Consider the following 16,790-nt stretch of genomic DNA (forward strand, 5'->3'; position numbering starts at 1 on the left):
GTTGCCCTGATCACCCCGAAGTTGGAGAGAGGTGTTCTTGAACAGACTCATGTAAAGCTTCTTTACACTACAAATTGTCAGGACTCCAATTACAACACTGCCCTATTTTTATTTTTTTTACGTCTAAATGGGTGTGTAATGTTTGAACTAGGTTAAAACTGAATCAAAATTATAGTCTGGCTCTGTCCATCTTAAAAATAGGTCTGTGCGTTTATTGTGTAGATGTGCCTTTATATATGTGTTAGGAAGTCCAATTGTCCTTCAACCATCAGGATTTTAAATTCCAGTGCTGGGTGGACTAGAATTGTAGTGAAAATTGGCAAGACCTTTTTAAGCAAAGCAGAACTGTACTCTCACTTACGTATGATGAACATTCAGTGCCATCCAAGAATGCTTCTTTTTTTTTTTTTTTTTTTTTTCCCTTTCTTTCTTTCAAATTCATAGCAAAACCAGAATGGGCATGGTAAGCTTGAATTTTTAAAAAAAAACTTACCTTGTTTCAAAAAGATCAGTTATCTGGTGTAGCAAATAGCGTGCCCTGATTTAAAATAAATAAATAAAAATTCTTGGGTTCAGAAGTCTGTTTGGATGGACCTGAGAGCAACACCATCAAACATACTCAGGCGAGCATAGCCTTGCTCTGTCTTTGTGCAATAGGCCTGCTTCCTCTTGAGTTTCAGTATCAGCTTGAACTTTGTTGTTATTGGAAACACTTTCTTGGGGAGAACATAAATAGTGCAATTCAACAAAACCAATGAAACTGTCTATACATCCAGAAATGTACCAAAAATAAATCTCTTGTCTATTCTTGCAATTGTAGGGGTTAATTTTAACATTGTAAACATTAGCAGGACTGAAATGTTGAGATGGAAATATGATTACTTGCTGAAAATGCTGACATTTGTGTTGGTTTACATTTGTGTGAACTCCTGTCTTACGCTGCAATAAATTTTAATGACCAGAATGTTGCATCTAGTATTTGACTTTTCCTGCAGCCGTACAGTGTCTACTGCCCTTGCTATCCTCCTTAAATTTCTGGCTTTTTATGATAGTAGGTAGCTTTAGTTAATCACATTTATTAACATAGTACTTGTGATTTTTTTGTTTGTTTACTAAGGCATTTTTAAAAGTTTTTTACATACTTTTAGAAGCAGCAAAGAGTCCTGTGGCACCTTATAGACTGCATGCATCTGACGAAGTGGGTATTCACCCACGAAAGCTCATGCTCCAAAACGTCTGTTAGTCTATAAGGTGCCACAGGACTCTTTGCTGCTTCTACAGATCCAGACTAACACGGCTACCCCTCTGATACTGGCATATCTAAAATTATGTAAAGTAAATTAACATTTCATCAGGAAGCAATGTTTATTAACTCCTCTTTAAATAATTAATTAATACTTTATTAGAAAACTGTTTCTATTAGAAAACTATTAGAAAATTCAAATTGACAATGTCTTAAGTTTTCAAATGAAAGAATAAGGCTAAAGTCATGGATTCTTTCACGTTCCTGATTTGAAGTGTATCTCGGACAAGTTGGTATCTTTGTGGTAGGATGCAATAGTAACAAATTTAATTAAAAGCTGCCATGTTAAAAGCTGAGGTCTATGAAAGGCTGAAAGAGTGCAAGACCTTTTATAATTAGGGCACGTGGTTTGTTGCAGGACTCAGATCTGTGGTTTCTCTTTGTGTTGAGGTGGAGCTGGTGTGAGGCATCCACACAGCACTGCCCCTCAGTTGCTACTAAGTTAGGGCAAGCAAATAGGAAAGCAACACAGAAGAGAGATGGAGGCAGCAGTGGCCTTCCTGCAGTGATGGAGTCCAAACCATCAGGTGTTGAGGCAGCAGTTTTAAACCACTACTTACTTTTTATTAAATAGCTTAGAACAATTTTTTGTGTAAAATCAAAATATTTTGGTTAAAATATTATTCTGGCACTTTTTACTAGTAAAGATGTGTGCTTCCCACCCCGTAATAAGACTAGTGTTAATAGTTCATTTTTTATTTCACGCTATGGAAAATAAATTAATTAGCTTTGTATTTTTCAGGTAAGTGTCTGTCTGTCTATCAAAAGAGAGAGAGCTGCTTTGGATTTGCTATGAATTACTTCAGCTTTAGATTGAATTTAACACACTGCTAACATTAAAAATATTATTTGACAATCATTCGTCTCATCTTTCTAAATTATTTGTTCATGTTATCCAGCTAATAATAGTGGCCACTGTTGGTTTGATATTTGGGCCAGAATTACAATCACTATTTGCTACCATTGGCTGGAACTCTGAAATTCCTTTTAAAAAAAATGGAATTGTTTTGCAGAAGATGTTTGCTGTGTGGTGGATGTTTTGTTTTGTTGTTTTGTTTCTTTTTTACTAGTTTTGTAGCATGGATGAAATGTTTTGAAAATTCAAAAATATAAGAATTATTTCATGAAAACGTTTTTGGGTTTTGAACCAAGTCTCCTATTATCTCATTAGTATGATGATAAAACCTGCTTACCTTCATGCACTTTTTAAATTGTATTTTTGAGTTATTTCAGTTTTCGGGAAAGGAAAAAGGTTTTAATTTGAAAATTTTGTTCACTCCTAAACACTTGGAGAAGGGAATGTTCTTCTCTTGGTCTTTTTTGCTTAAAATGTTGGATTGGGAATGTGCTATTCTGAGCCCTGCCACAAATTTCCATGCGATTTTAGTTAGATCTCTTAATCTCTGTGGTTCCATTCCCCTCTCTCTGTACATAGAGAAAAGTAATACTTCCCTATCTAACAAGTGTGTCTTGAGAGTAGATTAATTAATAATTTATGTACGTTCAGATAATACAGTCACGAATGCGGTAGGAAAGCCAATAAATATATAAGCTAAAAAGTAATTTAAGCTTAGGTATCTTCCCCCCCCCATCTTTTGGAGTAGTGTAGGGGAAAGAGGGCTTTTACAAAAACCTAACGCTAACAGAAATATTTCTCCTGACACTTTTTTTTTAAATTAACTTTTTTTTTATATATTTTTGTCTGCCTTGTTTGCAAACCAAATGTTGCGACTTTCTGCTCATCCAGGAGAGAGCAGCAAATTAAACTGCTCAAACTAAATGAAATACAGAATGAACTGAATGAAAAAGTAAACTGCATAAATAGCTAAATGTGACTTTAGGTTTCTAAAAATGTCAGTTTTGATAATCTATGGTGGTGCTATTTAAAAATGCTATTTAAAAAGGAAAGGGGACTTTTAAATTTTTTAAAAAGAAATATTGTGGCTTTCTGTATAAATACATATAAAAAGCAAAGTATCAAAACAAAGTGAAACAGTGGGCATGCTGGGACACAATGCATAGATATTGTCAGTAAAAATTACACTAGTTGTCAGAGACTGTTTAGTAATTACTTTGAGATTTTGATCATATTTCTGGGATTTTACGTACAATGAAATTCACCATGTCCTTAGTCTTTCTCCTGATCTACCTGTTTTTTGGGAGATTTAAGTAATGTTCGTACAGATTAAGTGATATACCATATATACTCGTTCATGAGCCGAATATTTTTGGTAAAACAAGTTACTCATCAAAGAGTAGGGGTTGGCTTATAAATGGGTCTACACCAAAATTTGATGATTTTAAACTCTATGGAATCATTTAATTGAATATCTAATACATTGTTGTTTTATTTACCTGGAACATCTGCAGGCATGGAGCCCCTCAGCTCCCTGTGGCCGCAGTTTGCCGTTCCCAGCCAATGGGTGCTGCGGGAAGTGCCAGCCAATGGGAGCCGCCACTTCCCGCAGCTCCCATTGACTGGGAACGGTGAACTGTGGCCACGGGGAGCTGAGGGGCTCCATGCCTGCAGACACTCCAAGTAAACAAAACGTCCTGACCTGCCAGCGGCTTACCCTGATGGCGGGGAGCCGAAGTTTTCCAACCCCTGAAATATACGGTCGGCTTATGAAAGGGTCATACCGTTTTTGCTGTTTTTACCTATCCATTCTTGGGGGTGTCATAAACAGATAGCTACGGGTTAATGTCTCTTTCACCTGGAGCACCTGACCAGAGGACCAATCAGGAAACCGGATTTTTTCAACTTTGGGTGGAGGGAATTGTGTGTCTGAGGTCTTTGTTTTCTGTCTGCCTGCTTTCTCTGAGCTTTGGAGAAGTAGTTCTGTTTTCTAATCTTCTGTTTCTAAGTGTAAGGACCAAGAGATCAGATAGTAAGTTATATGGTTTCTTTTCTTTGGTATTTGCATGAATATAAGTGCTGGAGTGCTTTGATTTGTATTCTTTTTGAATAAGGCTGTTTATTCAATATTCTTTTAAGAAATTGCCCTGTATTGTGTCATCTTAATACAGAGAGACCATTTGTATTTTTTCTTTCTTTTTTATATAAAGCTTTCGTTTAAGACCTGTTGGAGTTTTTCTTTACTTCAGGGAAATTGAGTCTGTACTCACCAGGGAATTGGTGGGAGGAAGAAATCAGGGGAGATCTGTGTGTGTTGAATTGGCTAGCCTGATTTTGCATTCCCTCTGGGGGAATAGGAAAGTCCTTTTTGTTCCAGGACCGGGAACGGAGAGGGGGAGTCACTCTGTTTGGATTCACAGAGCTTGTGTCTGTGTATCTCTCCAGGAGCACCTGGAGGGGGGGGGAGGGAAAAAGGATTATTTCCCTTTGTTGTGAGACTCAAGGGATTTGGGTCTTGGGGTCCCCAGGGAAGGTTTTTCAGTGGGACCAGAGTGCCCCAAAACACTCTAATTTTTTGGGTGGTGGCAGCAGGTACCAGGTCCAAGCTGGTGACTAAGCTTGGAGGTTTTCATGCTAACCCCCATATTTTGGACGCTAAGGTCCAAATCTGGGACTAAGGTTATGATATGGTGTAGCAGCGGGTGGGATCTAGACAGAATCCAGAAGCCAGTAGGAAGATTATATTTTTCCTTTCTCTGCTAAGGGCTTTTTAGCAGAGAGAAACAGTTTGGTTTTAAAAGGGGACCAGAGAGAATTTTTTTTTTCTGTTCTCTCTGGCAGTTTGTGGCTTGCATGTTAAGCAAGAAGTCGTTAAGGGCTATCACGAGTCTTTTGTCACACAATAGCACTCCCATTGAGAGTCATACCAGCACTATATAAATGCAAATAAAGTGGTTTTTCAGGTTTACTTAACATTGAAGATTAGCTAAAGGCACTGTTGCTAGGCAGACTTCAGGAGGCAACAGAGCCTGCAGTTCAGAAGAGAAACACCGGAGGGCACCCCAAGACAAGAAAACAGGAACCATGTCTACCAAGACAAAAATGGAGGCTGAAGAGCACTTCAAAGAAGCTGAACACAGGCGAGAGATGGAAAAACACAAACAGGAACTAGAAATAAAACAAAAAGAGATGGAGCTGAAAGAAAAGGAAGAAAGCATCAAACTGGCAGCCTTCCAAAGAGAACAGGCGGCCAAAGAGGCAGCACACAAAAGAAAACTAGAAGAAGAAGAGGTGGCCCACCGCCGAGAAATGGAAAAACAACAAAAAGAAATGGAAAAACAACAAAAAGAGAATGAAGAGAAGGAAAAACAGAGAAAACATGAACTGGACTTGGCAAAAGCTGGGCTGCATGTGCCAGCCAACCCTAACAAGCCGGTGCCAATTATTGCTCCACAGCACAGGAAATTTCCCACCTACAAGGCAGATGATGACACCGAGGCCTTCTTGGAAAATTTTGAAAGAGCCTGTCTTGGGTACAGCATCCCCGAAGACCAGTACATGGTAGAATTAAGGCCACAACTCAGTGGACCTTTAGCAGAGGTGGCAGCTGAAATGCCTAAGCAGCAAATGAATGACTATAAACTTTTTCAAACCAAGGCCAGATACAGGATGGGGATAACCCCAGATCATGCCCGTCGGTGCTTTAGAACCCAAAAGTGGAAACCAGAGGTGTCATTTCCCAAACACGCCTACTACATTGCAAAAAACTATGAGGCCTGGATAACAGGAAACAACATTCAAACCTTGGAAGAACTGAACCTCCTCATACAAATGGAGCAGTTCTTGGATGGTGTTCCTGAAGACATCACACGGTACATACAAGATGGAAATCCCAAAGATATCGCTGAGGCGGGGGAGATTGGAGCCAAATGGATGGAACTGGCAGAAAGCAAGAAAGCTACTGTCAAGGGGAACGATTACCACAGGGGGCACACAGACCATAAACCCTACAACCGAGGACAGCCAAAGACCCCACATACCACCCAAGTAAAGCCACAGATACCCTACCCTTCAACCTCACCAGTCTCCAGTAACTCACCTCGGCCCAGTGACCCATCAGATGAAGATGCTTTAAGTGTAATGAACTGGGACATATCAAGGCCAACTGTCCCAAGAACACCATGCGAGTGCAATTCATTACACCACCATCACACCAAAGATCCCCAGGCCCAGATGCCTCTTAAATACCCTTGGAGCGAAGGGAAAATTTGAGAGTGGGCGGAAAGAAGGTTAATGCGTGGAGAGACACGGGGGCACAAGTGTCAGCTATCCACCAATCCTTCGTTGACCCCAAATTCATCAACCCAAAGGCCAAAGTTACAATTTACCCCTTCATGTCACAAGCTGTAGACTTGCCTACAGCTGAACTGCCTGTCCAGTACAAAGGCTGGTCAGGAATGTGGACTTCTGCAGTCTATGACAATTATCCTATCCCCATGCTACTGGGGGAAGACTTGGCCAACCAGGTGAGGCGGGCCAAGAGAGTGGGAATGGTTACCCGTAGCCAAACCAGGCAAGCTTCCAGACCCATTCCTCTTCCTGAGCCGTCCACAGAGGCCCCGTCTGTGTTACCAGAGACCCAGACAGAGGTAGTGGACCCGGATTCCATGCCTACCACTGAAACAGCCACAGCATCTCCAGTCCCAGGCCCGGAACTGGAACAGCAACCAGCACCAGCAAGTGCAACCACATCTTCAAACTCAAAGCCAGAGGACGACAGCGAGCCAAAACTGGCAGAAGCAACAGACAGCCATACCCAAAAGGCTCAGCCAGAGCCTGAAATAACCTCAGGTGCACCAGCGGAGAGCGGTTCACCAGCAACGGAAACAACCCCATCACCTACATCGCTTCCAGAGGGACCAAGCCCAAGTCCACAGTCTGAGGAAGAACTGGTGACCCCAGCCTCAAGGGAACAGTTCCAGGCTGAGCAGGAAGCAGATGACAGCCTTCAGAAAGCTTGGGCGGCGGCACGGAGCACCCCACCGCCTCTCAGCTCTTCTAATCGATCCCGGTTTGTTATAGACCAAGGACTTTTATACAAGGAAATTCTTTCTGGTGGACACCGAGAAGAATGGCAGCCGCAAAAACAGTTGGTGGTTCCAACTAAGTACCGGGGGAAAAGCTCTTAAGCTTAGCCCATGATCATCCCAGTGGGCATGCTGGGGTGAACAGAACCAAGGACCGGTTGGGGAAGTCCTTCCACTGGGAGGGGATGGGCAAGGATGTTGCCAAGTATGTCCGGTCTTGTGAGGTATGCCAAAGAGTGGGAAAACCTCAAGACCAGGTCAAGGCCCTCTCCAGCCACTCCCCATAATTGAGGTCCCATTTCAGCGAGTAGCTGTGGATATTCTGGGCCCTTTCCCAAAAAAGAAGCCCAGAGGAAAGCAGTACGTACTGACTTTAGTGGACTTTGCTACCCGATGGCTGGAAGCAGTAGCTCTAGGCAACACCAGGGCTAACACTGTGTGCCTGGCCGTAACAGACATCTTTGCCAGGGTAGGTTGGCCCTCTGACATCCTTACAGATTCAGGGTCTAATTTCCTGGCAGGGACCATGGAAAAACTGTGGGAAACTCATGGGGTGAATCACTTGGTTGCCACCCCATACCACCATCAAACCAATGGCCTGGTGGAAAGGTTCAATGGAACTTTGGGGGCCATGATACGAAAATTCATCAACGAATTCTCCAATAATTGGGACCTAGTGTTGCAGCAGTTGCTGTTTGCCTACAGGGCTGTACCACATCCCAGTTTAGGGTTTTCACCATTTGAACTTGTGTATGGTCACGAGGTTAAGGGGCCATTACAGTTGGTGAAGCAGCAATGGGAGGGGTTTACGCCTTCTCCAGGAACTAACATTCTGGACTTTGTAAGCAACCTACAAAGCACCCTCCAACACTCTTTAGCCTTTGCTAGAGAGAACCTAAAGGATGCTCAGGAAGAGCAAAAGGCCTGGTATGACAGACATGCCAGAGAACGTTCTTTCAGGGTAGGAGACCAGGTTATGGTCTTGAAGGCGCAACAGGCCCATAAGATGGAAGCATCATGGGAAGGGCCATTCACGGTCCAAGAGCGCCTGGGAACTGTAAACTACCTCATAGCATTTCCCAATTCCTCACTAAAGCCTAAAGTGTACCATGTTAATTCTCTCAAGCCTTTCTATTCCAGAGATTTACAGGTTTGTCAGTTTACGGTCCAGGGAGATGATGCTGAGTGGCCTGACGGTGTCTACTACGACGGGAAAAAAGACGGTGGCGTGGAAGAGGTGAACCTCTCAACCACCCTGGAACGTCTGCAGCGGCAACAAATTAAGGAGCTGTGCACTAGCTTCGCCCCATTGTTCTCAGCCACCCCAGGACGGACTGAACGGGCATACCACTCCATTGATACAGGTAATGCTCACCCAATCAGAACCCCACCCTACCGGGTGTCTCCTCATGCCCAAGCTGCTATAGAATGGGAGATCCAGAACATGCTACAGATGGGTATAATCCGCTCATCTACCAGTGCATGGGCATCTCCAGTGGTTCTGGTACCCAAACCAGATGGGGAAATACGCTTTTGCATGGACTACCGTAAGCTCAGTGCGGTAACTCGTCCGGACAACTATCCAATGCCACGCACTGATGAGCTATTGGAGAAGTTGGGACGTGCCCAGTTCATCTCTACAATAGACTTAACCAAGGGGTACTGGCAAGTACCGCTAGATGAACCTGCCAAGGAGAGGTCAGCATTTGTCACCCATGCGGGGGTGTATGAATTCAATGTCCTTCCTTTCGGCCTTCGAAATGCACCCGCCACCTTCCAGAGGCTGGTAGATGGTCTACTAGCTGGACTGGGAGAATTTGCAGTTGCCTACCTCGATGATGTGGCCATTTTTTCAGACTCCTGGCCCGAACACCTACTACACCTGGAAAAGGTCTTTCAGCGCATCAGGCAGGCAGGACTAACTGTTAAGGCCAAAAAGTGTCAAATAGGCCAAAACAGAGTGACTTACCTGGGGCACCAGGTGGGTCGAGGAACCATAAACCCCCTACAGGCCAAGGTGGATGCTATCCAAAAGTGGCCTGTCCCAAGGTCAAAGAAACAGGTCCAATCCTTCTTAGGCTTGGCCGGATACGACAGGCGATTTGTACCACACTACAGCCAAATCGCTGCCCCATTGACCGACCTGACCAAAAAGACCCAGCCAAATGCCGTTAAGTGGACTGATGAGTCTCAAAAGGCCTTTACCCAGCTTAAGGCGATGCTCATGTCTGACCCTGTACTCAGGGCCCCGGACTTTGACAAGCCATTCCTAGTAACCACAGATGCATCTGAGCGTGGTATAGGAGCAGTGCTCATGCAGGAAGCAACAGATCACAACTTCCATCCTGTCATGTTTCTCAGCAAGAAACTGTCTGAGAGGGAAAGTCACTGGTCAGTCAGTGAAAAGGAATGCTATGCCATTGTGTACGCCCTGGAAAAGCTACGCCCATATGTTTGGGGACGGCGGTTCCAACTACAAACTGACCATGCTGCACTAAAGTGGCTTCATACTGCCAAGGGGAACAACAAGAAACTTCTTCGTTGGAGTTTAGCTCTCCAAGATTTTGATTTTGAAATTCAACACATCACAGGAGCTTCTAACAAAGTTGCTGATGCACTCTCCCGTGAGAGTTTCCCAGAATCCAGTAGTTAAAAAGTGTTCTTAAAATGTAACAGTCTGTTAGTTATATACTTAGTAGTATATGTAAAGGTGCATGTGTTGTATTAATCTGTTTATTTTCAAGTTCTAGAAGGAAATCGCCGCCAGTGAGCTTCCCCACTGTCTGCAATTTGGGGGGCGTGTCATAAACAGATAGCTACGGGTTAATGTCTCTTTCACCTGGAGCACCTGACCAGAGGACCAATCAGGAAACCGGATTTTTTCAACTTTGGGTGGAGGGAATTGTGTGTCTGAGGTCTTTGTTTTCTGTCTGCCTGCTTTCTCTGAGCTTTGGAGAAGTAGTTCTGTTTTCTAATCTTCTGTTTCTAAGTGTAAGGACCAAGAGATCAGATAGTAAGTTATATGGTTTCTTTTCTTTGGTATTTGCATGAATATAAGTGCTGGAGTGCTTTGATTTGTATTCTTTTTGAATAAGGCTGTTTATTCAATATTCTTTTAAGAAATTGCCCTGTATTGTGTCATCTTAATACAGAGAGACCATTTGTATTTTTTCTTTCTTTTTTATATAAAGCTTTCGTTTAAGACCTGTTGGAGTTTTTCTTTACTTCAGGGAAATTGAGTCTGTACTCACCAGGGAATTGGTGGGAGGAAGAAATCAGGGGAGATCTGTGTGTGTTGAATTGGCTAGCCTGATTTTGCATTCCCTCTGAGGGAATAGGAAAGTCCTTTTTGTTCCAGGACCGGGAACGGAGAGGGGGAGTCACTCTGTTTGGATTCACAGAGCTTGTGTCTGTGTATCTCTCCAGGAGCACCTGGGGGGGGGGGAGGGAAAAAGGATTATTTCCCTTTGTTGTGAGACTCAAGGGATTTGGGTCTTGGGGTCCCCAGGGAAGGTTTTTCAGTGGGACCAGAGTGCCCCAAAACACTCTAAATTTTTGGGTGGTGGCAGCAGGTACCAGGTCCAAGCTGGTGACTAAGCTTGGAGGTTTTCATGCTAACCCCCATATTTTGGACGCTAAGGTCCAAATCTGGGACTAAGGTTATGATAGGGGGTCAACTTATAAACGTATGGGCTAATGAACGAGTATATACAGTAATATTAAGGAAATGTAACACTAGAATGGATGTCAAGCCAATGGGGTATAATTTGGTCTAACTTTTAACACCCCATCTTCTTTCTTCCACTTTATTCATAGAGAGCAAATCAAAAGGTCTTCAGTGGGTGATAGATACAACCATTGCTTACCCTAATGCAGAACCTATAGACATCCAGACCTGGATTCTTGGCTACAGACGACCGACAGTCACACATGTACATTACAGGTAGGAAATAAAGTTTTAGTACACAGTTGAATTAAGGCCTAAAAATCAGTTTGAGTCCTGCACAGCGCATTTCAGAATATTGGAGAGGAGTAGTAAAATATTTCAAAATACTTTCTGTATTTAGAAGTAGTTTGTCTAGTTGGTTACACACAGGACTTGGGAGGCAGTTATATGTTTCTGAATAGTGTGATGTATTGTGCTCATTGAGATTACACTCAACAACTATTAAAACCGTTCTACAGGATATGAGTTTTACCTCACTGTTTTGGTTTGTTTGCATTTGTATTGTAATTGGCTTCCCTTCTATATTGCTCATTAAGTTTCACCTAAACCAGAGGTGGGCAAACTACAGCCCTGCCCAGCCCTTGAGCTCCCGGCAGGGGAGGCTAGACCCTTGTCCCCCTCCCCTGCTGTCCCCCTCACCCGTAACCGCAGCTTGCCGCGCCGCCTGTGCTCTGGCCCATCGCTCCTGCCGGACGGTGCGGTGGCATGGCTGGCTGTGGCCAGGCGGTGTGGCTGCAAACTCTGGCTGCTCTGAGTGGCATGGTAAGGGGAGTGTGTTTGTGTTGGGGGGGTGGTGGGAGGTTAGATAAGGAGAAGGGGGTCTTGGGCGGAAGTCAAGGGACAGGGAGCACAGGGTGGTTGGATGGGGCGGAGGTTCTGGGAGGGCATTCAGGGAGCTGAGGGGTTGGATGAGGGGGAATCCTGGGGGGGGCACTTACGGGCAGGGGTGTGGATACGGGTTGGGGCAGTCAGGGGACAGGGAGCAGGGGGGGTTGGATAGGGGGCTGGGTCCTGGGTGTGGGTGGTCAGGGGACAAGGAGCCAGGGGGATTAGATGGGTTGGGGATTCTGAGGGAGCAGATGCGGGGGCCAGGCTGTTTGGGGAGGCACAGCCTTCCCTACCTGGTCCTCCATACAGTTTCGCAACCCCGATGTGGCCCTCGGGCCACAAAGTTTGCCCATCCCGACCTCAACTGTAATGTCCTCTTTAAAAGAGGTTACAACCAATCAATTTGTTCAAGTATAAGATTCTTCCTTTAAGTAAACTTGAATCTGGGGTTATTTTGCTTGGTCATACTCTGTTTTTTTCCAGACCCCTCTTCCACACTATCAAACCCACAACAGGGGTTTTAAACAGTGTTTAAAAGAGAACTAGATAAATTCATGGAGGTCCATTAATGGCTGTTAGCCAGGATGGGTAAGGAATAGTGTCCCTAGCCTGTGTTTGTCAGAGGGTGGAGATGGATGGCAGGAGAGAGAGAACTTGATTATTACCTGTTAGGTTCACTCCCTCTGGGGCACCTGATATTGACCCTGTCGGCAGACAAGATACTGGGCTGGATGGACCTTTGGTCTGACCCAGTATGACTGTTCTTATGTTCATGTTGCTACTCAATGCTCATAGCCACTGTTTTCAGCCAGGGAGCATTTGTCTTCATTAGAAAAGTATGTATTAAAACACAATCTTGAGGAATAGTGTTAACTAACTAGATGTGGACCATGACCTTGCAGTAAGGGTAGACAGGGAAAAATCAAATTCAGTATCATGCTAGCTGGACCATGGCTAAATCTCAGGGTTTACCCAGAACCAGCTGATATGATATTGAACACAACTTGTGTCTGTATGTAAACTGCTCACACAGTCAACATCATGACTGTTAACATGGCTGCTGAAAGCTGAGTTCAGTTTGCATGTAATCTTTTAAGTAGGCCAACCCTTTTCTGGATAAAAGCTGGTGTTAAGGGAGCTAGCAGAGTAGCATTAGGGAAATGACAGCATCCCGTAAGAGCCTAGGTGGGGACATTGGTAAAAGAGAATTCCTCCTATGCTCGTCCCTTCTCTAAGGAACCAGCTTAGTGAGTGAGGGAAGACATCTATTTGCTGGTAACTTGTCTGGATTTTTTTTTCCAGAGAGAGAGAGAACTCAATTTTAAGGGGTGCATATGAAAGAGGAAAATTGAATAGCTTTATTTTAACATTGTTCACTTGGTCTGTTTGTCATGTCAGGCTCCTGGCTGGATAGCTCAGAAAAGAAACCTCCCCCCTAAAAGTTTTGCAGTGCACTTCCATTCCCAGACGGGCGCATGCATGTGTGTGCATGCACACACAAAATGAAACCCTGACTTTGAAAGCATATAATCATTCTCCTACTTCTAAATCAATGAAGCAAAGCCAGGTATTTCACTAATGCTTGGTGTGGGGAAAGGGGGGGGCACAATTCTTCTGTGAATGGGTTCATTGGAAGGAAATTGTCAATAGCATTGTGACTTAATGTTGACTGTGAAAAAGCTATTAATCCCCGTTTCCCAGAAAAGAGAGTGCATACATATCATTGGGTAAACAGTTGACTGCAGACCAGGTTTGCACCAGCTTTGAAATGATCCTTCAAATTCAAAAGGGGGGAGGAAGAGAGATTTTGTTTACTGTTTGTTCTAATCAGTGGAATAGGTTTCCTGAAAAATTAAATTGGCATTTATTAACTACACTATCTATTCTATTAAATGCTGTCACTGGGCTTGCCCACTGTACTGAAAACACACGTGTAACTATTGTGGCAGTGTGGAGCAGCTCACAGGCCCAAGGAAAGGAGAGATGGGGAAGATATTTTTGTAACAAGAAAAGTATCGTTGCTTGTGGTGGTCTTTTTGATGCACTATTCTAACAATATGTTCAATTTTAATACATATTTGGGAAATTTTTAATAAATATGGACTTTAAATACAAAAGGACTTAATGTAAACTGTTAAATAAAAGCTTCATTAGCAGAATGAGGCAAACTAGCTGCTTTTGAAGACCCCATAAGCAATAGAATTGAAATTTAGATGTGAGCTACATTAGTGTCATTATACTTAAATTTAGTTGATCTTGAATATTCATTTTATATTCTTAATTTTCATAAGATGAAACTAGATTGTAAGGATACATAATTATGGTTGGCACAAACACTGATTGCACTATAATAATTTCTCTGGGCTCTATATTTTGGGTTGAAAAACAGTCAAGCAGTTATTCTTTTGATCTTGATTGTATTGCTTTGGTCTCATTATACTCAGAGGCCCTAACTCAGGTTGTGAAGTTTATTACTGGGAGGGGCTTGAAGGTTATGAGGAAGGAGCCATAAAAAGTACCTACAGAGAGAGACAGTTTAAATATCAACATTGTTGATTATTTTGCTTTTAATTATATTATCAGAAACGTTCAATTTAACCATCCTACTTGGTGCAGTTGCAGAGGGAAATCAGTTAAGTGTTGCTGGGGCAGGAAACCATTGTTTCCAGTTCCTGAGGTTTGGACATTTGCATAACCCTGAGCTATACCTTGCACAAAAAGTGGCATTATGTTACCTTTGCTTTCCCTTGTTCTTGGGAATATCAGACATAACTCTTTGCCCTCTTCCCTCGCGCAGATAATGTACAGTCATTTTAGGCTATTGTTAGCAGCACGCAATTGGCCAGGGTTTGGGGGTGCCCTGTCTAGGTCCTATTTTCTTGTAGTCTATTCCTCCTATACCAGGGCCCAGGAGATACTGGCATAGGAACTTTACAGCCATGCTATGCAACCACAATATTTAAATTAACATTTGATTTTGAATGGTACCTCATGCAATCTGATTGTATTTCATGCAATAGTTAGTGATCTAACCTGGAAAACTAGTTAACTTACCCACTAGAAATACCAATAATACTGACAATAGCCTATAGTTAAGGCTACAGTTTAGTCATGGTATTTTTAATAAAAGTCATGGACAGGTCACGGGCAATAAAAAAAAAAAAAATTCATGGCCAGTGACCTGTCTATGATTTTTATATCATAAATACTCCCTAAGTCTCACAGGAAGTGGATCCTGTGGGGGCCACTGGCGGCTGCTCTGGCCACCCCAGGAGCACTGCTCAGGCAGTGCCCAGAGCCAACTGCATCAGCTGCTGCTTGGGTGGGCCCCGGGGCCAGCTGCCTGGGTGTGGCCAGTCCTGGGGCCACCCAGTAGGCTGGCAGCAGAGCTGCTCCAGCAGCGGCCAGTGTGGCTATCCCTGGCATCACTTGCTTGGGCAACCTAGGGTCAGCCATACTGGCCACTCCAGAAGTCATGGAGGTCACGGAAAGCCATGGAATCTATGACTTTGGCAACTTCCGTGACAGACATTGAGTCCTACCCATAGTGTATCCTCATGACAAAAAGAAAATACCTGCCGCCCAGAGCTCTTTGATCTCCCTTTAGATTCTTTTGGAATTACTCTGCGGCCTGTTTTTAGGATACCTTGCTTTTGATCATTTTATAACTTAAACTTTCATTTAATGAGAAATAGTTGATCACCTGATTACAGGCAGCAGGAAGATAATTCTCTCCCATAACAAGGACTTGGTGCTAATCAGGAGATCTCAATCCTTTAGGCATGAGGTAGGAACCATTTTCATGAGGCTGGTCAATTTCTACCTGTGGGAGGCATGTTTTAATGCAACTTTCAGCAACATATATTGTGGATAGCCTAATGATACTTGGGATTCTCTCATCCAACCAGTGGGTTTAATTATGCTTGTCCTTTACTATGCTGCAGCAAATGATGTGAAAAATGGAAATTATTGTGTGAAATAACAGTGAAGTGAATGTTGTGTTTTTGTCAGTGTCTGCATTTTTCATTGTTTAAAATATTCTTAAGGTAACTGCAACATTGGTATTCAGATAATTTCACACTTGCTGTGCGCATCAAGATGTGAGGGGGGGAGTGGTGTTATGCTAGAATTACATGATTTTGCCTTTCTAACTAGAAGAAGGGTTAACTAAGCCTCTGACCTTGTGTTTCGTGTTCTATCCTGTGAAAGTATTTTCAATAATACTTGTTTAAAAAACAAAAAACAACAAAGTTTTTCTTGCAATACATAATTTGTTGCTTGTAAAGACTTATTTCTGTGAACTAGTTTATACTGGAAATATAATATAGTTTTAGGATCAGAATTCTCTATTTCATAATGTTGGAAGCTTCCTCATATTGAACTTTAATGTTCCATAGCTTGTTGGATTTTAAACCTTGAAAACGGATTAGAAGTAATTGTTGATTTTTGTTAAAATGTACTATTTATGCTCAGAGAGAGTTTGGTTCTCGGTACTTAACCTTACCCCATACCTTCATATAGTAGTCAAAGGGAGTTCTGATGTGCACTGTTTTGGAAAGAGAGAGATTTTGCAGCCTTCATTTGGTTAAAAATTATGCTGATATTTAAAGACTGGAATAGAAGATCAGAGGAAATGATGTCTGAAAGACCTGAAGAGAATAATTAAGTAATAAAAAATTCAAGGGGATTTCTTTTGCAGTGCATACTCTAAATTATCCCATATATCTCCTTGTAATATGAGTAATGGCATTATAGGGAGCTGTAGCACTTCCAAAATGCCCCCAACTTTCCTTTTCACTTTCAGCACTGATTTAAAATGCATTTATTCTGCACAATGATATCAGGTTAATAATTTTAAATATTGACTTTTCTGAATAATAAATACAGAAGAACAAATTAGTTAAAGATTCAGAAATTCCAAGGCCAGAAGGACCACTGTGATCATCTAGTCTGATCTTCTTTATCACACAGCCCATAGGACTTCCCCTG

The 16,790-nt window shown here is 42.8% G+C and overlaps 1 protein-coding gene across 10 annotated transcripts in view; it reads left to right on the forward strand.

The window, feature by feature from the left end:
• LPGAT1 (lysophosphatidylglycerol acyltransferase 1) overlaps window positions 1-16,790 on the forward strand; it is a 213,620-nt gene that overhangs the window by 100,872 nt on the left and 95,958 nt on the right. For 8 of the 10 annotated variants that reach the window (XM_030557566.1, XM_030557568.1, XM_030557565.1 and 5 more), the window contains one exon: window positions 11,063-11,189. The exons of the other annotated variants lie outside the window; for them this stretch is intronic. In XM_030557566.1, coding sequence (XP_030413426.1) covers window positions 11,063-11,189 — 127 coding nt within the window. The remainder of the gene's footprint in view (window positions 1-11,062; window positions 11,190-16,790) is intronic. 10 annotated transcript variants of the gene reach the window in all.

The sequence above is a fragment of the Gopherus evgoodei genome, chromosome 3 (assembly GCF_007399415.2).
Source record: "Gopherus evgoodei ecotype Sinaloan lineage chromosome 3, rGopEvg1_v1.p, whole genome shotgun sequence".
Classification (NCBI taxonomy): domain Eukaryota; kingdom Metazoa; phylum Chordata; order Testudines; family Testudinidae; genus Gopherus; species Gopherus evgoodei.